The sequence below is a fragment of the Pipistrellus hanaki genome, assembly GCF_964339955.1.
Source record: "Pipistrellus hanaki genome assembly, chromosome: 9".
Classification (NCBI taxonomy): Eukaryota; Metazoa; Chordata; class Mammalia; order Chiroptera; family Vespertilionidae; genus Pipistrellus; species Pipistrellus hanaki.
The window spans coordinates 46,980,627-47,008,227 of NC_140511.1; the positions used below are offsets into that span (position 1 = coordinate 46,980,627).

General features: G+C 46.5%; 1 protein-coding gene across 6 annotated transcripts in view; it reads left to right on the forward strand.

The window, feature by feature from the left end:
* Positions 1-27,601, forward strand: part of PPFIBP2 (PPFIA binding protein 2) — a 203,521-nt gene that overhangs the window by 60,458 nt on the left and 115,462 nt on the right. For all 6 annotated transcript variants that reach the window (XM_084894163.1, XM_084894164.1, XM_084894165.1 and 3 more), the window contains 11 exons: positions 5,146-5,238; positions 10,273-10,384; positions 13,280-13,341; positions 14,478-14,553; positions 15,675-15,763; positions 17,679-17,746; positions 19,495-19,552; positions 20,502-20,543; positions 23,278-23,416; positions 25,064-25,205; positions 25,926-26,054. In XM_084894163.1, the coding sequence (XP_084750289.1) occupies positions 5,146-5,238; positions 10,273-10,384; positions 13,280-13,341; positions 14,478-14,553; positions 15,675-15,763; positions 17,679-17,746; positions 19,495-19,552; positions 20,502-20,543; positions 23,278-23,416; positions 25,064-25,205; positions 25,926-26,054 (1,010 nt within the window). The remainder of the gene's footprint in view (positions 1-5,145; positions 5,239-10,272; positions 10,385-13,279; positions 13,342-14,477; positions 14,554-15,674; positions 15,764-17,678; positions 17,747-19,494; positions 19,553-20,501; positions 20,544-23,277; positions 23,417-25,063; positions 25,206-25,925; positions 26,055-27,601) is intronic.

Genomic DNA, 27,601 nt, shown 5'->3' on the forward strand with positions numbered 1-27,601 from the left:
ATGCACCTGCATGAACAGCACCAGGAAGGGCGAACCCCAAACAAAAGGACAACAGAAAGACTATTTGTTAAAAGTCATGTTCTCAATAAGGTCAAAGAAAGAATTAGTCCGATTCCAAAAATGAGCTGATAGGTGCCAAGTACTTAGAGAAGCATTCCCAAACTTCTTGGTATAAACAAACTTGAAGGAATCAAGTGATATGTTTAAAAACTAAAATTAAACCATCTCCTCTTCCTCCTCCAAAATGATAAAGGAAGTTAGATGGCTTTTGTAACATTTAGTCTATTGAGTTTGGGGTCAACCCTATGAAGGCTTGTAAGAGACTGGAAAACAAAGTAGGGATCCATGTCCATTAAGAGTGAGTTAGGTCTCACTTCTTGGCTTGGCTGGGAATGCGTCTAGTAGAGCAGCGTTTTTCAACCGCTGTTCCGCGGCACATTAGTGTGCCACGAGATGTTGCCTGGTGTGCCGTAGGTGCAGACAAGACAAGAATTTTATAATTTTTCACTATTTTGTTTACTTAATATTTCATAATAAAGTAATTATAAAATACTTTCTTTGTGTTTATTTGATTCCTATTCAAGAGAATTACTTTATATATAGTCAATGTAGGCACAGAGTTAAATTTTTTAACATTTTCTAATGGTGGTGTGCCTCGTGATTTTTTTCATGAAACAAGTGTGCCTTTGCCCAAAAAAGGTTGAAAAACACTGTAGTAGAGGTAGGTCCGGTAAATCCTCACTTCAGCAAGGCATTACAAAAAATGGTGCTTAGAATAGTCTTGTGGATAAGAGAGGAATGTAGGTTGAGTGTAAAAATAGGTATATTAGTACCCAAATGAGGCTACATATATGTACAGGGAAGAGCAAAGGTAGGTTTACAGTTGTTGGTATGGAAAATAATCAATAGTAAATAATAATGTAAGAATAAATGGTGTTTTGTGTACTCACAAGTAAACCTACTTTTGCCCCACCCTGTGTACTACATTAGTACCTAAAGACTATTGAACTATTTTTCTGTAGAGGGTAACAGTAATCAGCCTTCGGCCCTTCTGCCTGTTGAGCATTTTCAGTCCATATTTTAGATGCTGATGTAGAAGGCCTTGAAGTTGTGATGACAGGAAGCCAAGAAAATCTACATGGATCAGTTGGCACTGGAATTCAAAATCACTTGATTTTCGTGATTCCTTAAAATTCACCTCTAGCATTCCGGGGACTGCTGTTGTAAGTCCTTTTCACCTATCAGAGGCGTCAGCGGAATCGAGACCTTATTGAGAACATGATTTCTAACCAAAAGTCTTTCTGTTGTCCTCAGCATTGTCCTTTAGTGCTGTTCATGCAGGTGCACTTTTGTTTGTCCTTCTATCTTTTGTACAAGCCCCTTTGAAAATGAGTTTCTCTCAAGGTACCTCTACAGTACCTGGAGCTATAGATACGTTGACAGAAAAAGAGGTCAGAAGAACCTACAAAATGCAAAATCTCTGAAGGCGAGGCATGACACACATCAAGAGGGCGCCAGGCAGTTTGCGGGCAGAGGACACGCCTGTGGATTTGACCAGGAGGAAGGCACCAAGGAAGAGCCGGGCACCTGGGTTGGTGGAGACAGGAAATGAGGGATGAAAATCAGGTGCAGCAGTGTCCTCATTTGAGAGGTTTATTGACAGAGGGAACAAAAGAAGGGAGAAGGCAGTGAAGTTCTTGAAACATGTAAGAGAGAGAAGCAGGCCTAAGGACTAGAAGAGTCTAGGAGTGAAGGGTGCCCAGTAACATGCGTGTGCCAGAGCATGCGTAGCTGCTGGGCTTTTGTTATCAGTAATCAATGTCACATGGGCTTTAACTGTACCCCAGACCCTGTGCCTCAGATATTGACATGCAACCATGGCCCCCAGTTTGGCACAAGGAGCTGCTGGGTGTTTGTTCAAACTTTAAGGCAGACCCAGGAATGGGAGAGGCCTCCAGGAAAATGCTATGTCTCTTGGTTCCTGTGAAGAGAGCGGGTGGTCACAGACAGTGCCCGCCGGGTGCCACTTGCCGCTCACCTCTATGCCCTTCCTTCCTCTGTGCGGCTCCCTCCAGGAGTTCTGTGTCTGGGCGCTGACTGACCCTGAGTGCTTCTCTCCTTTCTCTTCCTTCCCACAGTCGGTTCTGAATGTGATCAGTGAGCTGCAGGAGCAGATGTGTAGGCTGCAGTTGGACATCCACAGGCAGATTCAAGAGCGCCTCTTGCTCAGTAGGGACCACCCTGAGGAGGTGGCGGCTGGCGACGGTGTGGCCGGGCCCCAGGCCGGCAGCCAGGACTGTGCCCGTTGGGAGGGGTCACCTGTAGGAACCACACTTAAGTATATCAGAGCATGCGTGTGTGGGGTGTTTCACTGGTGGAGGAGGGAAGGGGGTGGGGGGCTCCTAACCAGAACAGAGTGCAGTGGCTTAACAGGGATCTGTTGTTACCTCTGGGCAGAGCCGGGGACTCACACACTCCCTCGGGATGGGAGCTGGGCTCTGTGGCCCTCTCTGAGCGGGGTCTGAGCAGGTGAGGCCAACCCGTGCACGTGGTGACACTCACCTCCTGCTGGGCTCAGAATGAGTCCTGGGGTGTTTGTGCAAAAGGAAGCCTCCGGATTGCCAGTCCCAGGAACAATTCAGACATTGATTCCTGCTCTGGGAAGTGCAATAAATATCATTCCATCGCCCATGATTTTTTTTTTTTTTTTAAAGAAAAGCATTATGAAAGAATTCTTGCAAGTTTATTTTTAAAGAGGTTTATCCCCAGTGAGGAAATGGAACACAAGTTTCTATTTGCTGTGATAGTTAAGTCATTCTCTGACTTTCCGGGAAAAGTTCCCTTTTTAGAGAGATTTCATGATCCCTGGGCCCTGTGGGGTGTCTCTGACTGGGATTCTGGACTTGGCCCCTCACACTAAGGTGACTGGGCTGAGGCAGCTGTGCACCCCCACGGTCCATGGACTTGGAAGCCCAGGGAAAGTCAAGGTCACAGTAGCCTGAGCAATGCAGAAGGCCTGCCTTAGCTCTGTAGGAAGTTCCCGTGGTCCACAATCAGCTATGAAAGATGTTTCCCCCGACTCAGGCATCAGGGGAGAAGATTTGCTCCTACATTAAAGGATACGGGGGAAATGAGAAACAAGATGTAAGTGTAGATTTAGATGAAGAAGCCCTGAGAGGATGCCTCATGTTGAGGGGTTACCCCAAAAAGACTTTTAAAGGAAGTTAAAATTTGCTTCGGTGTTTATAGCTGATGATGGACAACCGGTAGCTTAGAAGGAGGAGAATGTGCTAAAGAGGTAACCGGAGCCAGGAGATCACCATGCCCTGTGTCCCATAGTGGCAGCCGCTCAGGCAGTCACCCACACACTTCAGGTTCTGCAGGCCTGGAGCTCCCGTGGGCAGGGCTGGAAATGCTCTCAGAAAAAGCTCCTGTATCGGCTGCAGGTCACAACAGGCCTAGAAATCTATTGCTGCAGGTCATGGATGCAATAACCTCAGCATGGGAGACTTTTTTTTTTTTTTTAAAGGGCATCAATAAATGCTCCTTTAGCCATAAAATTTTTTAAATAAATTTCCCTACAAAGCTCAAGTGTAAGCAATGCCACTTTCTGCTAGATCGTCTCCAAATGCAAAGAGCTCCAGGTCAGTTAGACAATGACCTTAAATTTGTAAGTTCATTAAGAAACAATGCATGCATACTATGTGCCAGAAGTTAGCAAAACATCTCATGGAGTTCATCGTAGGAGAACTAGCCGTTGGCATTCACACTGGTAAATGTTTAGTTGCACATGATGAGGGTGATAGGCAGGATGCCGCAAAAATATAGCAAGGGCAGAGGTTGGGATGGCTTCACTCAGGGAGGCCAGAAGGATGGGCAGGAATGAACCTGGCCGACAGTGCCAGGCAGAGGGAAGACCATGTGTGAAGCCCCAAGGCAGAAAGAGGAACTAATAATACGTTTTCAGGGTGGCTGGATCATATCCAGAGCACAGGGTAATATGAGAGGCAGGCAGCGTGCCGGCTCGGGTCATGGGTTAAAGTTGATGAACTTTGAGGAGCAGGTTGTGCCAGGATCAGATTTGTGTCTAAATGGTGTTGTGCCCCTGGATGCTAGGGGGTCACAGTTTGTTAGATGGGTCTGCAGGTCAGAAAGTCTATGGAAGGGATCCCTTTTATACTAATTTTTCCTGATAGGAACCAGTCAGCGGGGCCAACTGTCCCTTAAAGCAGCAATTGCCAACTGGTGGTCCGTGAGGTCTGAAAGGTTGGCAACCGCTGCCTTAAAGGAACCTGGGTTTGGGACAAAGGTGCTGAGTGCTGTCATCTTTGCTGAACGGGTGGTTTGGAGAGCAGAGGCCCGAGGCCAGAAGATGTGGGCTTGGATTGCAGCTCCACCACGGGCAAGTTGTTGGAATATCACTCCCACCGCCCAGTAACCTTCAGTGGCTCCCTACCGTCCAAACAATGGCATCAGCACTCCTGAGAGTCTCATCCAAAACCATCCCAGCCTCCTCTCCCATCCTTTTCCTGGATGCCTTCTCCCTCCCTCCTTTCCTCAACCCCCTCCTGCGAACTGGAACAGGAGACTGGCCTCTGCATTAGGCACTTAGCGTTTGTTTCCTCCGTGTTTGATGTCTGTCCGGCTGGCTGTCCCTTCCTCTGTGCAGCCTCTGAGGATCACTGACCCCTCCCCTGGGTTCCTCCACCCTCACTCTGCACAGAAAGATGCTCCCAATTAGCCTGCTTCCTGCTTCTTTGTCTGTAAGAAGCTTCCTCATTTCCATATCTCTGTTCCTCTTGTTCCCAAGTCCCCACCTGCCCTGCCTCCCACACACTGTGCTTCATGTGGGCACATCCCGCATAAGTGGGGGTAGGGGGAGTTTTGGGGCCAGACAGAACAGGTTCTAAAAATAAGCAGAGAGTTTTCTCTTTCTTCTGTCAAGAATTCCCTGGCCTTTGTTTTTAAAGGGCTACACAGCTGTTCCTGAAACAGCACACGAAGGATTTGAGCCTCAGTGTGGAGCATGATGTGGTTGGCCTTTCCCGACATCCTCTGTGCACGAGCTTAACTGGGTTGTAGATCAGGGATCAGCATCCTGCTGGATAACCATCAGACCTTTGTCTTTCTCCTTCTTCTCCCTAGGAGTTACTGCAAGAGCTCAGGCGCCTTAAAATCAAAGTGGAAGAGTTGGAAAATGAACGGAACCAGTATGAGTGGAAGCTGAAGGCCACAAAGGTAAAAGGCAGTTCTGATGCTTAGGGGAGACACCGAGCCCTGTGGGGGGTTTCTGTGTTCAAACTCTGGGTTTACAGGACCCCATGCTTGAAAAATGCACACGTAGCAGTGGCCAGCAGCAGAGAGAGGGCCTTCTCATGGGGGAAATCCCGTGAGATTATGAGCTGCTGAAGCAACTGAGTCTCCTTCCTCTTGCTGTGTCTGGTAGCACCATCAGCTGACATTGGGCCAAGAAAGGGCTAGTGAGTGAGTGAGTGAACGGTGAGTCCTGAGGCAGGTGAACACCAATCTTATGCTGGCTGCATCATTTTAAGTTTTGCCAGCCCCTCTAATAATCAGTTTTTTAAAACAGCATGCTTTATTTTCAGCAATGAATGTAGCCCTAACCGGTTTGGCTCAGTGGATAGAGCATCAACCTGCAGACTCAAAGGTCCCAGGTTCAATTCCTGTCAAGGGCATGTACCTTGGTTGTGGTCACATCCCCAGTGGGGAGTGTTCAGGAGGCAGCTGATTAATGTTTCTCTCTCATTGATGTTTCTAGCTCTCTATCCCTCTCCCTTCCTCTCTGTAAAAAAAAATCAATAAAATATATTAAAAAAATTAAAAATGATGTATACTTATAATATTTATTGTTATTATTTTAAAATGTTTTTATTGATTTCAGAGAGGAAAGGAGAGGGAGATAGAAACATCAATGATGAGAGAGAATCATTGATCTGCTGCCTCCTGCATGCCCTCTACTGGGAATTAAGCCTGCAACCTGGGCATGTACCTTGACTGGGAATTGAGCCATGACCTCCTGGTTCATAGGTAGACACTCAACTACTGAGCCACACCAGCCAGGCTTGACTATTTTTAAAAAACCAAATCAGGTTTCTATTGAATTGCAGAGCTTGCTATTTAGAAGACACTAAAGATAATTTGTGTGTGTGTGTGTGTGTGTGTGTGTGTGTGAAATAACTTTTTCCTCTCCCTCCTTCATTTATTCCTTAGTTGAGACGCAGATTAAAATGAGTGGGTTGGAGTCAGCCCACACATTTGCGGGGGTGGGTAGGCAGTTGACCATTGTATTTAAAGATGTCAAATTCATTGTCACTTAAAACATTAAGAAATTGCACACTAAAATAGTTAGGCTGCCTTGGGAAGGGTTGGGGTGGAGTGTGGGGAAGGAAGCTCTCACAATCCTGGAACAGCTTTCCTGCTTGAAGCAGCCTGGGCTGGGCTGCCTCTAAGTGGGGTGCACACCTGCCATTTCCCTACAGGTGTTGGTGCATGATCCCTGCAGGCATTTTCATTTTTACTACTTACTTGAATTTTCTTAAAGTCTAGTTAGTTCTTTGTTTTATTTTTTTCTGTAAGTTAACTTTTAATAATATTAAAAACAATAATACTCATTACAGAGAATTTTTAAACCAGAAAAAAAATGAAGGAATACAAAAAAAAAAAAAAAATTCTCCTATGCCACCCTGGAGTTACCACTGTTAATATTTCCTCTAGGCATTTCTCTGGGTGTCTCTCTCTCTCTCTCTCTCTCTCTCTCTCTCTCTCTCTCTCTCTCTCAATTTCTGGTGTTGATAATTTATATACAATTTTATATCATGCTATTAAAAGAAAACTCTGGATACAATGCTGAGTTTAGTAGTCTATATAATATTCTATGGTATGAGTATAATATGAGTGTAAAATAATTTGCTTAACCATTTTACTGATGAGAACACTGAGGCATGGAGGGGTTAATTAACTTTCCTGAGATCTCACAGTTTGTCAGTACCAACCCTGGGCAATTCAGATCCACTTAGCTACTGCTCTGTTTTTATCTCCTCGAACTCTTGTGTGCACCACGCTTCACACCCATTGGCGGCAGGAGCTCTGTTTTCTGAAGAGCTCAGAATCCTCCACCACAGTGCTCCCCACGAGCCCTGTCCTGGTGAAAGCTTTGAAATTGTACGTGCCACCTTCTCTTCTGAAACCAAACAACTTTTTTTTTTTTTTTTTTTTTTTTTTTACATTTTCCAAGCATGTAGACTTTGAGATTCCAAGAGTTATTTAATAACTACCAGGTGTGGAGCCCCTCCTACGTGCCAGAATGTACCAAGCCCTTTTTCTCATTGGATCCATGAAATAACCTGGTGAGGTCCATTGATTTATTATCCTTATTTTACTGGTAAAGAACCTGAGCCTCAGGTTGCCAAGGTGAAGTTCGGACCTGGATCTGTCATTTCAAAACTCATGCTCCCTTCCCTATACCATCCTGATTCTTTGCAGTAAAAGCCTTCACTGGTTTTGAAAGTTACTTGGTTTTCTGTGTAAAGCTCTGGTCCCAAAAGGCGGTTTGTTTTCCAGTTCAGCTGAATGGGATGTGGTCGGGGCTCAATGAGGACCTGCCCTTGCTGGGATCAGTGCCTGTGTCTGCCTGATTGGGTGGCTGTGCAGTAGCCTACTTGGTCTTACTTGGTCTTCCTGGTCAAGTGGAGTCTCTGGGCTATTGTGGACTCCCCAGCTGTAGGGACAGGTACCACTCAAAGGATATCAGAGCGCATGCCATTTCTGGCCTATTGTGTGGAAATTGGCACATGAGAGTTTGGGAGCAGCCACTTAGTTTGTAGGGACTTAAATAGATGACCTCACCCAGAGGAGAGATTTCCTTGTGGCCCGGGTTTGCCTCAGCAGGTCCACACCATTGATGTCTACTGTGAGGCCCACAGACAAGCATTAGGCATCCAGATTCCTAACTGGGACCAGCTCTCTCCCTGTCTGCAAAGAAAGGGAGCAGTGGCATGGAGAGGTACAAGAGAGGCTTCGAGAATATTTTCCAAGAATAGTCCAACTCTTGGAGAAATGTGAGGCATTTTGGATTGAGAATCTCAAGGACAAGCTTTTCAGAAGCCGCTGTCACAGTCCATCATCAGCCCTGGGGCCCTGGGGCCCTGAGGGAGCTATGGAAAGCGGCTGCCTGGCTGCGAGTCTCAGCAGGCGGTGTGGCACAGGGGGCTCGGCTCTCCGGCCTCTGGGTGGAAACCAGAGCACAGGATGGTGCTCCCGAAAACTTTGCAGTAAGTGAACCCCATCCCGTGCCACCTGGTTTCCTTATATGGTTATCTCTGTGCCACGGGAGGTAGTAGGGGAGGTTTATTCTGAAACCCTCGAGGTGGTCTCAGAAAGCTCTAGCTGTCAGAGTGGATCTCATTGTCCTGCTATCTTAGAAGCAGACCAGCTGTTTGGTTTGATAAGAGAAGATGGCATGTACAACTTCAAAGGTTTCACCAACACAGGGCTCGTGGAGAGCACTGTGGTGGAAGATTCTGAGCTACTTGAGAAAACAGAGCTCCTGCCGCCAGTGAGTGTGAAGCGTGGTGCTCACAGGGTTCGAGGAGATAAAAACAGAGCAGTAGCTAAATGGATCTAGATTGCCTAGGGTTGGTACTGACGAACTGTGAGATCTCAGGAAAGTTAATTAACCCCTCCATGGATAAGTGTGTAAATGCCCGTGTGAGTCGGTGTGCTAATGGCTTTGGAGCAGGCAGGGATTCCATCCTTGGCCTGGTCACTAACTGGCTCTGTGAGTTGACCATTGGATCCTGCACGACTCCTATTGTCTCTCCAGTGACATGCAGGGACATTGCTCCTCCTGTTGTTTCCTGTGGAGCTAAAGAAGGTTTGATGTAAGAAAGTAGCTAGCGCAAGGATCCACTCTGCATGTCCTGGGTCCTGAGGGGTCCACTCTGCAGGCCTGTGTGGCAGAGGCCGCCAACAGGAGCAGTGCTTATGTGGCTACTTGTAGTTGTTCAGAGATTAATGTGGGCCTCCGTGGGAACAGACAGCACATTCCATAACCTTGAGGAACGAAGGCAGGTGTGACTGGACTCCCACATTGGGGGGTGGGGGGGTGCGGCCAGAGTAGAAATCTTTGCTGTGTGGTTCATTGCCCGGCTCAGGGGTCAGTTTGCAACCCCTTAGTTAATCTGGTTTGATGCTCAAAGAACTAGCTAGTTATTCATAAGGAAGGAATAGGATGAGAGCAGCAACACCAGCATTTATTGAGCACCTACTATCTACTAGGCATAAGGCTAAATTGTTCTTAACCATTATCTTTTTTAATCCTCTTTAGAGCCTCAAAAGGTAAATGTCATTTTCCTAATTTTAAAGATGAGCTAAGACTCAGAAAGATTAACTTACTTGCTCAAGGTCACCCAATAGGAAGTGAGAGGATCTAAGTTTGTTTGACTCCAAAGCCAATATGCCTCCTGGGGTGGGACCTATACGTTTATAATCTTCAAACGAGGATGGAAAAGCATGGACCCAACCACATCTCCTGTTAGGTGTGAAGTGTAACCTGCTATGTATAGAGACATGAGAACTATCCAGTGCAGCTGCCCATGTGTGTACATATATGAGTGCATGTGGTTGTACTTACCTATTTTATTTGCAAAAGTATATCTGCTCGGCACACCTGAATTCTTATATGTAGGTATGTGTGGGTGTTCATGCACAGGTGCCTGGAGGTTGGGCAGGCAGTGGCTGTGCACAAAGGGTGGGTGAATGCTTGAAAAAGGCAACTCTTGGCTCACCCTTTGTCTACCAACAGTGATTTTATTTCCTAGATGGGGGGAAAAAATGAAAATGCATGCACTTGTAACAGTGGTGTTCATACATGCTGTTGCATTGAGTATCTTGGGAGAAGGAAGACCATATCCAGAAAGAAAATAACCATTTCTAGACCAAGGGCAGTCTTCCCATTGCACACAGTCCCAGCTCAGTGGTGTTTGGACAGCAGAGGGCAGGGGAGGGAAAGAGCCTGGTCAGGTAGGAGGATGCTAGTAGGTGGACAGCCAGAGACAGGCAGGGCCAAAATGACCAGAAAGAATGAGTTTATTGGTCAGAGCTCCACCTTGTGGAAAGGTCTGTGAGCACCTCTAATTGCTCACCTCTGGCACCTCTTCTAATTTCCTAAGCTGTCCTGGACTCTGACCTGAGGCACTTCTTTACGGTTTGGTAGTCTCTCTGAACTGTTAGGGGTCCTCTGTTCTCTTCCAGGCTGAGGTGGCCCAGCTGCAGGAGCAGGTGGCCCTGAAGGATGCAGAAATTGAGCGTCTACACAGCCAGCTCTCCCGTACTGCAGCGCTCCACAGTGATCATGCAGAGAAAGGTAACTGGTTGACTGTGACAGTGCAGTTGCCCCTGGGTCCTGTGCTCCTGAGCATGTATGTCTATGGATGGGTATGTAAATGTCTGTGTGAGTAGGTGTGCTGATGTGCATGTAGGTGCAAGTATGTGTACAAACATATCCAACTGAAGGGATGCATGTGTGTGCCTGCATGACTGAGCCTATAAACCCAGCTCTATCATGGAATCATTGCCATGAACCTCTCCCTTGCCCAGAAGATTCAGCCCTGAAGGCTTTCCTCACATGCATTCTGGCCATTAAAGCTCTGTGTAGCCACCTCTGGAGCTTTAGACATTCACTTGATTGAAAGGACTTGTTTTTGTGTCATCAACAAAGGGGAGGTTTTAGCAGTTCATTTAGTCATTTAATGGATTCCTGTCTGGTACTTCTTGAAAGCCCCAAGTTTACAGAAACAAATTAGTTATTGTCCATCCTTTAGATCTCAACTTAAATGTTACCTCTCAGAAGATCTTTCCTGCCCTGGCTAGTTTTTGCTCAGTGGTTATAGCGTCAGCTCAAGGACCAAAGGGTCACAGTTTCATTTCCCAGTCAAGGCATGGTCCTAAGTTGCAGGTTCCCCAGCCATGGTGGACATCCATGCAGGAAGCAACCAATTGATGTGTCTTTCTCACATTGATGTTTCTCTCCTCCCTCCGCTCCAGTCTCTCTAGAAAGCAATAGAAACCTTTCCTGGCCACCCTATCTCAAATAGATGCCCCCAATATTATTTTTCTCTAAGTCAGTATTCTTTTCCCCCCCATAGCATTTATTATAACTTGTCAGTGTTGTAGTTCTCATTTTGCGGTTTTCTTTGTATTGTCTGTTGTCCTCTCTCTGGGGCAGAGACTGTGTCTAAGTTTTCGTAAGACATTTCCACATACCACCGTATTTAGCCAATGGAAGGCTCCTAAGTAATATTTATTGCATAAATGAAAGGATGATGAATGGTCCCCGAGGAGTTCAAGTCTTGGTGGTAAATCCTCTTAGCACATACTTAGTATTTATGGCGATTTGCCTTGTATACAAAATGTTCAACATCTTCCAACTTTTTCTCTTAGCTCAGGCCGCAGAGTAATGCTGGGGGAGATCATGTAGCTGGGTAGATTGATCCTGTTACCTAGTCTCATTTCGGTCTCAGATTTGCTCAGATCCCTGCTGGGGTGGTGAAGCCACGTGGCCATGAAACAGTAGCTTAGGCTAGAGAAAATTAGCCCCCAACATGCTAATCCCTTCCCCAGCCTTTCTTTTCCCAAGCCATTAAGTGTATGTGTCACCTACCCATCAAGCCTAATGTAGAGGCTGGATCTGCCTAAGATAACCTAGATGATCTGTGATGTTAAACCAAGAAAGCTCCCTGATCCATGACTTCTAGACCAGGCAGCCTTTCCCCTAGGCCAGTGGTTGGCAAACTCATTAGTCAACAGAGCCAAATATCAACAGTACAACGATTGAAATTTCTTTTGAGAGCCAATTTTTTAAAACTTAAACTATATAGATAGGTACATTGTTATTAACTTAATTAGGGCACTCCTAAGCTGGCCTTTGCTAAAAACTCAAGGGGCCAAAGAGCCGCATATGGCTTGCAAACCACAGTTTGCCAACCACAGCCCTAGGCCCCACATTACTCCACAGTCTATGCCTTCCAAGCCCTGCCCATTCTATTATCAGTCACCCATTCTATTATCAGTTGGTCCTTTGGTCACTTGCTCCCCAGAGCATCAAGGTTTGCCAGTCTTCATGTGGGGCTCACTGCTCTCTCCACATGCCAGGCTGCAGAGATGATCTTCAGCTGGCAAGAGCCTAAGATAAAGGGCAAGCACTCTACCCTTTGCTCTGAAAATAAATCCCTACAGCTATTTATACAAAGTCCATAAATCTTCTCTTCCTGTTCTTGTTGGATATAACAAGCATCCTAAAAGCAAACGGGGTGCCTGTACTGTTGTTCCCTGGTTGCCTTCCCTTCCCTTCCCTTCCCTTCCCTTCCCTTCCCTTCCCTTCCCTTCCCTTCCCTTCCCTTCCCTTCCCTTCCCTTCCCTTCCCTTCCCTTCTCTGTACTTTTCTTCCCTGTACTTTTCTTATATAGACACCCCTATTCTCTTTGCAGTACCCTATATCAGATGTATCCTTGTTTGGAAAAAATCTAATTATGTGCCACTTCCTAGACCTCCAAATATTTGGCAGAATTGCCTCTAGCTTCTTCAGGCACTGGCATTTGACCTGGCTCTCTAGACCAGTCTGGGATGAAGTCAAGAGAGTCCCTGTTGGCTCCAAAGTGAGAGAATGCCATGAATTGTCCACCAGAGACTGAAGTAGACCCCTCAGCCCATAGGGAAGTTCTATAGATGTATGATGAAAAAGGATTGTTTTAATATATGCAAAGATGTATCTAAACATTTGTTAATCAATTCTGACTATACCATTTTAAACTAAGCCAAGTAATCAAACTCTTTTACATGGTCTTTCTTTTCCAATCTCCATTCAACTATAGACATTTCCCCCCCTTATTTTAAATTCTCTGCTACAAACTAGGGCTGCAGTCCAGGCACATGCCTCATAAAGGATAAATGTCTATATTCTTGTGAGATGATGGTTGTGAGAGATTTTTCTCTGTATCGTCTTTGAGTAAATGGCATTTTGTTTTCCCCCCACACATGTCTATAAAGAGAAGACAAAATGATAGGTCTGTTCATTTATTAGTCTAACAAATATTTAATGAGACTGAAGTGTATGCCAGACACCATTATGGGCTCTTTAAAAAACTAAAGAAGCCCTTGGGCAGTTTATTCACATGTTTTCACTTGAGAAGCATCTTAGCATGTGGAGATAGCTGCCTGCATTTACATAAATAATTCTTTCCACATCTAAATTCTCCTTTAGACCAAGAAATTCAACGACTGAAAATTGGGATGGAAACTTTGCTTATTGCCAACGAAGACAAGGTAAGATGGTCATTGGGCAACCCTGTCTTTTCCCTGCTGACATCCCTGGCTCTGTTGGTCTCTCTGGTCTCTGATATTTTGGGCATGACCATACCCACCAGGTCATTGATTTAGGGATGTGTTGGGAGAATGGCTGTGCTTCCTGGAGACTAGACCTCAGCCACCTGTTTTTGGCTTTGATGTCTGAAAACTTTGCCTAAATGGACTCTCCCAAAGGCAGATTGAAGCTAAGCCTATTCATGCTAGTGTGGAGAAAAAATACCTGTGGTTACTGCCAATGTCATAGCTGTTGCTTAGACTCCAATCTACACTCCAGATCAATCTACCCACCTCCCACATTCATGATCCAGCGATGGACTCGACACAGACACTAGGCAGCATGCAGTGCTGCTTGCCCTGCTGTCTTATATTCTTCACGTGCAATTCACACATAATCACAAATTAAACACCTCTGTAACCTGGCACAGACATCAGCTTGGAGGATCACACCCCTGTATTTTACAGATGAGGACTCAAAGTACTTTAGTTTTATCCAAGGACAGGTAATAGTAGATGGCAGGGCTAGAGTTTATGCCCAAGTTCCTGTGGCCTCCCAAGTCCCTAGGCCTTTGCTCAAAGAAACAATCCCCTGGGGATGTCCTCTGTTGTGTACGGAACCTCAGACTCCCAAGAAACAGGCAAGGACATTGGGATAAATATAAAGTCTTTATTTTAGTCATGTGTATGGGGGGGGGGGGGAATATGTGGGGAATATCTCCAGGGAACAACACTTGGGCCAGGAGGCAGATTTGAATGGTTACCTTAGGAGAGCGGGGGGAGGTGGGGAGAGGGAGAGGACAGAGAATTTCCTGCTTCTGGAACTGTTTCAGCCCCTCAAAGGCTGTGCCAAGAAGGGGCTGTCTTATAGCTGGAGATTGGACTCAGCCTTCAGGGAGAGGCAAGAGTGACTGCAAGCCATCTGGGAGGCAGACCACAGAAAACCTGGCTCTGGGAAGGGGCCTGGACACCGTGTTGGATGCTTCTCAGGTTCCCCATGACACCTCCTCTCGGTGGTCACAGAACTTAGCCTGGGCTCGGAAAGGTGCTCCTGTGGTGCCAGTGCTACTGCTTACATGTCTGCCCTCGCACTGCTGCAGGACCGCCGGATAGAGGAGCTCGCGGGGCTGTTAAACCAGTACCGAAGGGTGAAGGAGATCATGCTGGCAACGCAAGGTAAGAGCCCTATTTTCTCCCAAAGGAATTTCAGCTGTAGGCTTAAATCCAGGGGCAGTCCCACCAGAAGATTCTTCATCTTCATTTGAGGACAGCCTTCTGCTGGAGAACAGAGCCGGTTACACTGTCCTGAATTGTAGGAAATGGGCAGGTGTTAAGATTTCCAGAAATTTTGTCAAATGGTACTCAGTTCAGAACTTTCGGGTATTGTCCAGATCACCAAGAAAATGCAGCCTTCAAACTGAGCCCCGTGAATCCCACCCTGGCAGGATGTCCTCTGCATCTCCCCAGGTTTCCCCTGGGAGAGACAATGAGTGGGGGGCAACCTGGATCAGAAATTTCAATGCACTCATGGGGATGAGATCTTGTCCACCTCCTGGAGAATGTGAAACTCTCCCAGAGGACGCCCAGGGCTTGGTTCCCAGGAAGTCACAGGTTAGAGAGAGCTCTTTGCATTTCATATTTGCTGCCCAGACTGAATGCAAGGTGCAGGCAGCATTTGTGTTCTTATGGGCACAGTTGGGCAATTGCCAGGCTGTCCACTTTGTTCCCACCATTGACCTGGGCTCCCATCACAGATCCCAAGGAAGCAGCTGTTTCATAGGAGAAGGCTGCTTGCAGGATATTCAGGAGTCTCTGATTCTGGCTGAGTTGCTGCTTCATCTTAGAAACAAACTGGGTTGTGGCTGACTGGTTACCACCTTGCCTACTCCCTTCACCCCATCCCCACATATATGTCACTGCCGTTTTTGTTTTCTGTAAAAAAAACAAACAAAAAACGAAACAAAACAAAACAAACAAACAAAAAAAAACTCTGGAGGCCTTGGATCAAGTCACTCTCAGAATCTGATTGCCTGGGCCAAGGAGTGAGAAGGTTGGAGAGGGATACTGCAGGGTGCCTTCTCACTGTTGCACACATGAGCTTTGACCTTGAGATGACCCTCTTGTCAGCCCATGCTCAGATGCTGTGAAGAATCTTCCAAATCATGCTCTTAATGCTCCACTATAATATTTCTTAGTCTTTCTTGGTGAAGGAAAAAAGTGTTAGAATTGTGTGGTGCAGTTATAATTTCTGAGCAAAGGACGGTATGTGATCATTTTTTCTGCATTAATGCTTCCAGGGCCGGCAGAAAGAAATCTCTCAATCAATGAAGAAGAGCTGGAGGGAAGTTTCAGAAAGTGGAACACTACAAATAAAGGCCCCGAAGAGGTGCTGTTTCCATCTGGAATGTGGGGTTTTAGCAGTTCCCGAGGGCTTACCCTGAGCACAGGGGAGGATCTAGGCAGGCACCTGTCAGGTGTAAATGTTGACAGGTGAAAATTGAAATCAGTGGAGCCCCTGAGGCCTTGGGGAGAGCCCCGAGGGCCGCCAGGGGCTCAGGCACAGGCAGGTGTTCGCTTGGGAGGCACAGCATAGTGGATACTGGACATTCAAGAGTAGGATTTTTTTTTTTTTAAATTCAGTTCCTTGTCTTTTTGTATTTCCTTTCTGGAGTGTAAGCATATACCAGAAGTATTGTTGCTTTTACTTACCCATCTGTTTCTCCAGAGTCTGCAACAATGCCTGGTACCCATGCGTCTTGCTCATTTAGAGGGGCAGCTGCCAGTTTTGAAGTCCTACATCCTTACTTCACAGACGTCCCCTGGAGACCCAAAACCCAGCAAAGAGATGTTCTTTCTCCTCTTTTCCTTGTTTAAAATCTGCCCCTATTATATGAATCTCTGTGGACTTAGGATCAACACAAATAAGCACATAGGTAGAGAAAGGCCTTCAAACTAGGATCTAAAAAGTTTAAGAAACTCCAGAACAGCCATACTGAAAAGGATCTTAGCAGCCCAGATCAACCCTTTTAATGAAGGAAAGTGTAAAGTGTCACCCAATGACCCAGTTACCTAGTCAAAGCAAGCGTGCTGGACTGCTGGCCGTAAGAAACAGCAGTAACTGATACGTGCTCAGCATCTCTGAGTGTCACTGCGATGTGCACTGTGTGTGGCTCGCCTCATCTACTCCACAGCAAGGAGATGGCAGAACCTTGACGTAAAGCCAGGTTTATCTGATCAAAAAGCCCAGGCTATACCAACTGTGCTATACTATCAGGGCCCTTTCTGCAGTACACCAAAAAGACACTGAGCTCTAGAGAAAGGAGGTGGTCTTTGCAGACAGTCTGTCCTTATATACTATTAGCTCATGCCCCTGCCACCTGTGACGCTCTTTCCTTTCTTGGTGAGCCCACACTCAGTTCTTTTTTTTTTTTTTAATAGATACTTAAAAAAAAATATTTTTATTGATTTTTTTACAGAGAGGAAGAGAGAGAGGGATAGAAAGTTAGAAACATTGATCATCTGCCTCATGAACACTCCCTATTAGGGATGTTCCCGCAAACAAGGTACATGTCCTTGACCAGAATCGAACCTGGGACCCCTCAGTCCGCAGGCCGACGCTCTATCCACTGAGCCAAACTGGTTTCGGCCACACTCAGTTCTTAAGATTCAGCTCGAGTTGTCTTCCCTCCAAAGCCTTCCTAACCTTCCTACGGGTGAGAGGGAGGGGCTAACAACACGTTATATTGTAGGAATTGGTGCCACAAGGACATGCTTCATTGATCTTTCATCCTAATTAACTTGTCTACCACCTTGATGCGAGGAGTGCTGGCCTTATGATGAGTACAGGGCTTGGCAGGCAGTAGATGTTGCTCATGTTTGTTGAGTGACTCTATCGATAGAAGTGTTGCTCATTGCAAACAATAGAAATCTGCTCCGACTAACCTTGGCCTAAAAGGCATGTTCTTAAAAGGGCTCATGAATGAAAGGAAAAACTGAAGGACCAAGCTCTGAAAGGGAGCAGCAAGAGCCTTTGGGATTCAAGTCTCGGGACTCTCTTGTTGGGACTCTGCTCCCAGGATGTGAACTTTGGCCCAGGAAGGAGAGGCAGGTTGGCCTGGGTTGTTTCTTACACCCACCTCCTTGGTATCTTGAAATAGCAAAGCACCAGAATTGATGGAGCTACCATGGCTTGTACCCAAGGGAAGAACTGTAACTCCCCAAGAGAAATCATCAAAGAAGGGCAAAGGGTGGTTTCCAAATAGCAACTGTCCTCTATGATGACTCGTCTCTTTCTGGTGCAGATGCCTCCAAGATGTAGCTCTCCTGGAGTGGGGCCACCTCCACTTCCACAGAAATCACTGGAAACCAGGTAGGAGGCTCAAGCTGTGACCTCAGGCCCCACTCGGGGCGCCTGACATGGCGGGGACTGGCCATGCATTGTGAGCATGACCACTGTGTCCTGGGAATACCTGCATTTCACCATCAGGACAGCAATCCAGGCCCTCGCAGTGGCCACAACGGGACCAATGGAGAATCACAAACCATACCTATCAGCCCTGGCCGTAGAGGGGCTTCCCTTCCTTCAGGCTGAGGGTCTGGGTCACTGTCATGGAGAAAAGACCTGGCCAGGGCTTAGATCCTCAGAGGAGAGGTGGCTGCACCTCATCTGGGCCCTCCAGTGGCTCATCAGAGCCGAGAGCATTCCATGATCTGTGCCTGTCAGGCCCTCTGGAATGTCTTTCCGCTCTCAGGGTGATTCTAACTCTATGACAAGCCATGCTCTTCAGGGAAAGCCATTTCTCCTACAGAGAAGCTAGTCCAATGGTTTTGGCAGTGTTGCATAGCAATGCACTTATAATCGGCTGGCCTGTCTGTCTCTTGGCTGTCATCAGTCTGGTTCCCTCTAAAATGAACCTATTTCTAGTTCTCTATGTCAGCTCTTTAGAACACGTTTCCAAGTAATGGAGATACGGAGCTTCACTGCCAAGAGCAGGCTGTCTTTCAGCCAAGGTGTCTGGAGTCAATGGTCACAAGCATGATAGAAGCTTACCCAGATGGGTGCTGATTCTCCAGAGCTTGTACTCTCAGAAACCCACTTTCCATTTCCCCTGAGCCTCTTAGCCCCAGAACAAACAGTGGTGTCAAAGAGGGTAATCAGCCAGACCTTGGTTTAGTAGAATAAGAAATTTGGTTTATGAAAAGTAACACACACTCAGGCTCACAAGAGACTCATGTAAACAGATGCTGACTTCTTCATATGAACTGAGAAATGCTAATGCCAGAAAGATACTTGTCACAGGGAACCCTTGTGACCACAATGGTATTGCTTTTTCTCTATCCAGTCTATTTCTTTACTGACCTTCTCAGTAATGTAGCCCCTGTAAAAGCAACTTCTTCTTTTTTCTTTTAAAATATATTTTATTGATTTTTTTACGAAGAGGAAAAGAGAGGGATAGTTAGAAACATTGATGAGAGAGAAACATCTATCAGCTCCCCCCTGCACACCCCCTACTGGGAGATGTGCCCACAACCAAGGTACATGCCCTTGACCAGAATCGAACCTGGGACTCTTCAGTCTGCAGGCCGATGCTCTATCCACTGAGCAAACTGGTTAGGGCTAAAAGCAAATTCTTCTGAGCAGACTGGGAAACTAGCAGCTAATGCTTTGAAAGTGGGGATGGCTGATTTGCTTATCTCTATTCTAAAGTTATTCTCACCCCCCCCCCCCCCCCCCCCCGTTACTCTTAGGCTCCGACAGAGCAGTATTGGCATCTTCCCTCTCTTTGAGTCTGTTGACATTGGTCTTTTATGACTACAAAACAGTTCACAATGATAAAACGGAATGGAATGTATTCTAGGTTTTTGAGGAATGCCAATGACTTTTAATTTGGATTTAAGCGATGCTCTCATGTCTTCACTAATACATTGTCCAATCAGGCTATCCCGGAGATGGGCCAGTCTGATCTTATATATGATCATTATGATGAGAGGGTGGCTTTTTCCTGATCTTGACCCTAAGCCCAAGACAAACTACTGGTTAAACATTTGGAATGTTCTCTGCATGAATGATACTAGGTACCTCCTTCTCCAGTAACTCTTCCTTATGTGTTTTTCCAGGGCTCAGAAAAAACTCTCCTGTAGTCTAGAAGATTTGAGAAGTGAACCTGTGGATAAGGTCAGCCCATTGTGAGCTCCTGAGTTACTTCTCTGTGCCTCGCACAGTGCAGGGACACAAGCGAGGTCCCTGTCCCAGCCTTGTAGGCCTTTTATAAAGTTAATGGGGTGGCAGGAATTATGGGAATATCTTGAAAAAAAAACAAAACAAAAAACAGTCAAGTGAGGTCCAAGACATCCTAGCAGCCAGGTAAGCCAGGAAATGTTGCCTGAAGTTGATGAGAAAAGATACTGAGGTGGGCAGAGGCAGGTTTTGGGAAATGGGGAGCAGGAGAAGGTAAGGTCAAGACCATGAGTTATATTAAGCCCCAGAAGAACTTGAATACTGGCCGAGTATCCTAGGGCACCATGTGTATTGCAGAGATTCTAAATGAAGTGATGTGGATAGAGACAATCCCAAGAGTGAGCTACAGGATCATTTAGAAGATTGTAGAGAAGGTGTTTGTAAGAGTCTGGAAAGATGAGGAGGGCTCTGTGGCCCTTTATGAGGATAGCTCTGGACCATGTGGGTAAATCCTGAACTGGAGGAGAGTGTCACAGGCCTTTGATTGAGGACATTGGACACCAAGGCGTCCTGCCCTGACAGAGCATCTCCACTGAGCCCCGCTGCCCAGGATCCTGTGGTCTCTAGCAGTACATCAGCCTCCCTGGTGATGCTGTGGAAAACCAGAGAGGGGAGAGGTGGCAGGAGGCACAGGCCCATTCAGTAGCTTTGTTCCCATGGTCCTTTGCCTCTTGCTTCTTCTGGTCAGATGTTGGCAGCTGCCCAGAACATCTGTCTATGTGGTTGGACAGTGATTCCTGTTTCCTGCCATGGAGGATGGTTACCTGGCATAACAATAGGGAGGGAGGGGATGAGCCTTGCAAATTCAAGCCGGTCCTGAGTTGTTTGTGACTAACACAGGTCTCTTTTTCTCCACATAATGGAAATCCTCCTTATCATTCCATAGTGTGTCAACGGGAACAAACTGTTCCTGGTGGGAGAATCCAAGGTATGTTAAATGCATGTCCCTCTCACCTGTATGTGATTGTAGTGTTTGCTAGAGTGTTTTCATGTAGCAAGTTACAGCTTCTGTAACTTTAAAATATGTTAACTTTAAAGGGTAAGAGGGTGAGAGAAAAGAGAACATTTTCCATTTTCTTTGTATGTGCACCCCGCTGTCTTGTGTGCTTTCACCTCCATTCTCTGTGGGGTAGGGTTTCATATATCTTCTCCATTTTATAGGCTCAGAGAAATTCATCTTCAACCAGGCAGCGTATATGCGATTACTGGAAAGGGGATATGGTCTCACCACACAACTAGAGGAGGGCGGCAGCTTTCACTCTTTCTGTGCTGATATGCCATGACTAAAAACCCAGACGTCCGTTCAGCCACAGCAGCAACTAACATTGGTGACTGAACGCTCACTGCACTGTAAGACACACTGTATTCTTTTCTAGCTCTGTCTCTGACGCACATCTGCTGGGCTTCCCTAGAATATCATCGCCGATCCCAGCTCTTCCTCTGGAACCCTGCTCCTGACAGCTCTAGACTATAAACCTCCTGGCCCCCTCTGAGTTAAACATCCTCTTCTCATGTGCACAGATCACAAACCTTTGGCATCTCTGTTCAGTCTCCTGGGATCAGCACTAGTTCCTCAGAGTCTCCTCCAGCTGTGCCCTGGACCACACTTGAGTGTGACGTTCCTGATGGGGTCTGACTGATGTCCTCCCATCCAGGGACTGCTCTGGTGGTACTGCTGTCACTCCAGGCCCCAGCACATGACCTTTTCAGTGCTCTGTTTATGGGCTCTGAGGCAGGGACTGTTATTCTCTATTTAGAAACGAGCAAAGGTTCTGAGAGGCTAAGAGAAAGGGCTTTGCCTAGGTTGGTCTGACTCAACGCCCAGGCTCCTCCCACTCAATGTGCTGCCTCTGTGCTGGGCAGTCAGTTCCATGCTGCTCCCTGGCTGGGAGTTCATCCTTCCCCTTAACCAGGTTTACTCTTCTTGGAGACTAGGGAAGCAACCTGATTCAAACATTTCTATTTTCCCTGGGTCCCATCCTGACCTTGCACAACCTTCACTCGCAGTGAGTCCTTCCTTCCCAGCTTTTCGTCTTGGCTAAATAGAGCTAAGAGCCCTTTCTGCCTCCTTGATCTCTTTCGCACTGATCTGGGCCACCTTTGAAGCCCACCCCTTGGGTTAGATCCATGTGCTCTTTACCTTTCAGCTCCTCAGCAGGCGCCCCGAGCAGACTACGTCAATGACCTCTGTTGCCTCTGCCCTTCTTAAGAGAGCATGGGTGTTGATGCAACCAGAGAACTGTTTTGAGGCTGCCCTCCCCCCATATTTTCTGTATATTATGGAACTTGGAGTCTGGCCCTTCAATTTTCTAAATTGGTTGAATTTTGCCTTTCCCACAGTTAGAAAAAGTACAGACTTCCAGGGTACAGTCCTAGAGGGGCTGATTCATGGGACCAGGTTGCAACATGGGGATTTACATGGTTTTTACATGTGTCCCCAGTGATGGGAGGCAGCCCGTCCAGGAACCAGCATTTGGAGCTTGAGCACATGTCTGTCCTTTCAGGCCCAGGCTCTATCTATAGGTCCCTGTGAACTTAAAAACCACATGATCTCCATCTCTCAAGATTCTGATGATTTCCACTTCACCAGCCGTTCCTTCAGAATTATTTGAGAATTTCACGTACTTTTCTCATAGTCCTCCTTTCTGAGCTTCTTTCTAGGGCATTAGTATTCAATTCCAAAGAATGAATTGGATTTCAAACAATTTCTAGGACATGCATTTATAAGCAAATGAATTCAGAAATGTATTGGGCACATGGCTGTTAACAAAACTTCAAAAGATATCTCAGTCCAGAAGTCTCCCGTTGCTTGTCTAACTTGTCCGGTTTTGAAATCAATTTTGTCTTTCATGTTACTTTTTTTCTCTGAGGCCAACCAAGTGGTCCAAAGTTGACTCCCTTGGTCATGTTGCTTCAACTTTTCTTTTTCTTTTATTTCTCACTCAAATGCATTGCACGCTGTTTGTGAGTTTAGGGGCCATTGTGTCTTTCTTGACCAAGTAAGTCCAATTCTCCTTTCTCTTCCAATCAGCTGTTTCTTTGGGACACTTTCCATGACCAGCCCATTGCCCTGGGGCTAAACCTTATGCAGATCATGATCCCGAGTTCCTAGGGGATTCTGTTGGCATGTAGCCCTCTTGCTCATTTTCTGTGGTCATCTCCCCTGAGTGCAGTGTACCTTCTCTCTTTGCCTTAATCAGGCATTTTCCAAAATTAATATTTTCATAATATATAATTATTAACATATAATATAGGAGTAATATATTATTATATTAGGTATAATATATAATATATTAGTTATTATATAATAAAACAATAGCTTTTATTAGAATTCTAATTTATTTATTCAAAGGGCTCAAAGGGTAATTTATAGCTGTTAATTCCCTGAGCCTCTGAGCACTACAGCAAATGAAAAGGTCTCCTCTGCATCTTTCCTCCACTTCCTGCTTAGTCAGGGCTCACACAGCCCTGCATCACTGTGAAGCCTCAGAACTCTGGTCCCCTCTCCTGGCCTGCACTGAATGACCTCTGAGGGGTCTCAGAGTCAGCTGGAGTGAAGTTGGCTCCTGGAGAGCAGGGTGTTGTCCCTGCAGCCTGAGGTTTCCTAGTGGGGCTTGAATCTGAGACTGACCCCTAACTCAATATCTCTCTCCTTCCAACAGGACAGCCCTTTCCTGGCGGAGCACAAATACCCCACGTTACCTGGGAAGCTTTCAGGAGCCATGCCCAATGGAGACGCTGCCAAATCTACTCCCACCAGCCCTCAGCCTGACCCCACAGAAAACAGCCTGCGGAGGCTGAGTGAGTGTCCAGCCTTGGTACCTCCACTTAGTGCACGAGATCCTGTGCCCACCACGGCAGCCCGCAGCTGGAGAATGGGGCGGGTGGGCAAATGAGACAAGTCAGACCACTTCCAGAGACTCTGGCTCCCTGTCTGGGTACAATGTTTCCTTCAGTAAACACCTTAGAGCCCAGGAAACCAGGGTGTGCACACATTCTTTCCAGCTGCAATTACTCCACCCCTATCTCTCCTGTTCCTCCTCTCTCGAACCCCTTCCTGCCCTTCCCATAATTCCTCCTTTGCCTCCTTCTGAGACTCCCCACTCCACCCTTCCTGTCCCTGCTCTGCCTCCTCTGTCACCCTAATCTCCCCTTTCCTCTCTCCCCTTCCTCTCTGCAGCCTATTTCCAGTAGGTTGGTATTATGAGCTCTCCTGAGGGAGAACACTTCCTTAGAGAAATAGAATCAGTGGCCAGTGTGCAAGGATGCCAGTACACGGATATCCATTGGATGCTTAGGACCCGAAACCGTGGAGGTCCCTGCTGCTTTTCATACAGAAGAGGCCATCTTTCCCCTACAGCAGTGGTCGGCAAACTTTGGCTTGCAAGCCACATGCGGCTCTCGAGACACAGTTTGCCGCTCTGTTGACTAAAGAGTTTGCCGACCACTGCCCTATAGCATCACATATCCATGGAGCCTGGGAGGGAATATTCAGGTCCTGGCAGAGCTCTCCTACCCCTGACTCCTCATCCCTGGCTATTCCCTGTGCCAGCCCTTGTGTTGGCGTCTGTCCTTGGCCAGTTCTGCCTCTAGCTGCAGGAGCTCCATATAAGCCCTTGAATGAGTATGTCTTGGTGACACTCGGACTTGGACTTGCAGTGGCTTTGGACATTCTAGTCTGACTGAGTCCTGGCACCTGCACAAGCTTTGTGGGCCCCGTGTATTCAGCCCTGCCACCCTTCCTCCCTCTCCCTGCCAGGAAGTGGCTCCAAGGGTGTTCAGTCCCCTCACCTGAAACCTCCTCTCACTGCCTTGGCCCTGTGTGCCGAGCTTAGTCCCCATTTCTCCCCTTTCTTCCTTGTGGGGATTATTTTTCTTTCTGTTTGAGTTTTTCTCTCTTGCTCGATGACTTTTGTTTATTTCTTTGCTTCCCTATAACTCTGGTGGGCTGGACTTGGGCCTCTGTTGCTTCTTCATGTGGCTTCTCTGCTTCTTGGTTGGCTGGAGATCGTGGCCGGAGTGTCAGTGCCCCCGTATTAGGTACTGTACCCTTCCAGGTGAGGTGGAGTGTGACATGCCCTACCCCAACCGTCCCTTCTGAGCGTGCAGCCAGGTACCCCTCCTGCCTGAGTTCCCCAATCTCCCTGGAGAAAAATAAAGCACCTTCCTTGCTGGAGTTCCCTGCAAGTATTTGGACCCCAAACCCTTAGAATTTGAAGGCGTTAGCTCACCCAGATTTGAAACCTTATGCTCATTAAGTCCCCTTAGAGAACCCTGGAGTATGCTCGAGCCCCCTACTGAGGTCTTGGTGTAAAGTTCTGCCCTGAAGGCAGAGCTGGACAGACTCTTCCCAACGCCCCCTGGAGGATGTCCAGGCCTGGGAGAGAAGTTTCTGAAGGTCATGGCCCTTCCACTCATTCACACGTCATCACATTCTTTCAATCTCAGGAGATACCGAAAGCGGTTGGGATGATACTGTGATGGCCAACGACTTCTCATCCACGTCATCTGGTACGGAGTCGGGTCCACAGTCTCCCCTGACACCAGATGGTAAACGGAGCCCCAAAGGCATCAAGAAATTCTGGGGAAAGTAAGTTGGTGGTGATGATTGTAATTATATAGCTTGGGATTAATATTCTTCTTGACTGGGCAAAGAGCCTACGTAAATGCCTGTGCAATTAAATATTAGAAAAGCAGTGAAAATAGAGTGCTCCAAGAATTTGAGTGACTTTTTTTAGGGCCCAGAGAAAGAGAACTGTGAAAGGCATCTATTAAAGATAGCCAGTTACCTTACATGCCATTCATTCTAGGCGCTCTCCCATCCCACACAGCCTGAGCACATTCTCTGCAGCTCCAGGATGTGCAAACGCAATATATGTGCACGCCCTCATGTGGTATTTTGTGGAAGAACCGTGTGCTTTGGGAGAGACACATGTGTGAGAACACTTGCTTCCGTTTTAGGGGTCAGTCTGAGTCTTAAAACATCTTTGAAGATAGGAAGCTGACTGCTTGCTGGCCCAACTGACCCAGTCTGTGAAATGAAGCAGAAACCAGGGCCTCCTGCCAGGCACCAACCTCCACTTTCACTCCCAAAGGGAGAGGCCCAAATCCCAGAGGCAGGGTTAGAATTGAAGCTTGACTCTGGCCAAGGAGCTATCACAGGTCATGATCCTTGACCTCTGGGGAGGCCCCAGGAAGCAGTGCCATTGAGTCCTGGGCCTGGCCTGTGTGGATCTGCGTAGGAGGGTGTGCGCCCCACAGCACGCTTCCAGGCTGTCCCTGACAGATTCCGTGGATGCTCTCCACACAGAATCCGAAGAACTCAGTCAGGAAATTTCAACACCGATGCACCGGGGATGGCGGAGTTTCGGCGTGGTGGACTCCGGGCAACAGCAGGGCCAAGGCTCTCTAGGACGAGAGACCCCAAGGGTCAGAAAAGGTAAGGCTCCCTCTAGTCCATCTGCAAAGAAATCCTGGCCAGGGCGGACGTCCCAGAGATTCCAGAGGTGGAAGGTGGAAGGCGGAAGCTCCTAGTGCAGGGCTTCCCAACCCTTCCCGTTGGACTCAAGTAGACCTCGCTCATGCTCATAGGCACATGGAGGAAGAAGCAAGAGCGTTTTTTGTTTGGCGAGTTTTTATTTTGTTTTGTTTTTTATCCTTCTGGCCCTTTAAGAAAATCACTCCTTTTTAACAACTCAACCAGGCATTAATTTTTTTTTTTTTTTTAACCATCATGTTAGGGGTACTTTCTTGGAAGGAACCTTTCTTGGAAGGAGCCTTCTATATATTCCATAAATCACCGCTTATTTTTTAAAATGAATATAAAGTTGCTTTGTCAATTTCTTTCCTCTCACTCCCGAAAGAAGTTTCTATGGGGATTTTAAGTGTGCCATTAATATTCACACTTTACATGAAAAATTGATGTCTCTAAGAATTGACGGCTTTGTAATACCCAGGCATCCTGTCTAGAAACACGATCTGGCTCTTCATTTATTCATGTCTTTTTATGCTGCTCAGTTGGATGTTACAGTTACCACCTCCCCCCGCACCCACAGGTTGTGACTCAGGACCCACACATTCTTTGAAAAGGCAGCTCCTAGACATTTTATCATTTTGGTTGCTATGAGTGGGATTTTAAATTATTTTAACAAAAAATGTTAGTGTCTGTGCACTGATCATATAAAGAAAATTGTGGACTGATACATGTCATAAATATTATGTGTGTGTGTATTTTATAACTAGCCATCTTACTGAGTGCTCTAGGGTTTTCAAGATTGATAGTCTTCTGAAAGGCGTGGATTTCGTTTATTTTTACCTTTCTAATGGCTATACTTCTTATTTTGATCTCATCTCTTCTTATACTGACTACAAGTCTCAGTTATTAGTGTTGATATTAGTACTGATAAAAAGTATTACTTTTTAATATATATGTATATATATTTATACATATATATATGTATATATATATATATATATATATATATATATATATATATATTATTGATTTGAGAGATGAGGGGAGAAGGAGAGAGATAGAAACATCAATAATAAGAGAGAGTCATTGATCAGCTGCCTCCTGCACATCCCACACTGGTGATCAAGCCTGTAACTCCAGAGTTGAACTGTGACTTCCTGGTTCATAGGTCAACACTCAATCACTGAACCACGCTGGCCAGGCTTGCTTTTTTATTGGCTTCAATGTGAATGCCCCTAGTATTTCATTATGTATTAGCTGTTGTTGATTGGAGTGTTTTTGTTTGTTTGTTTTTTAATGTTAGAGAACTGACCCTTTTTCCTAGTTTCCTGAGTGTTTCCCTAAAAGTGGTGTTGAACCCTGTGGAAAACATGCTTCAGTGTGGCTCTTCATCCTAAGGGGGCAGGACTCTGGACTTGAGGCACGTGTGCACATGTGTGTGAACCACAGGACACGTAATCACGGCCTCACAAGGATCATGTAACAGCCCCATGCTCTCAGCAGCTACAGTC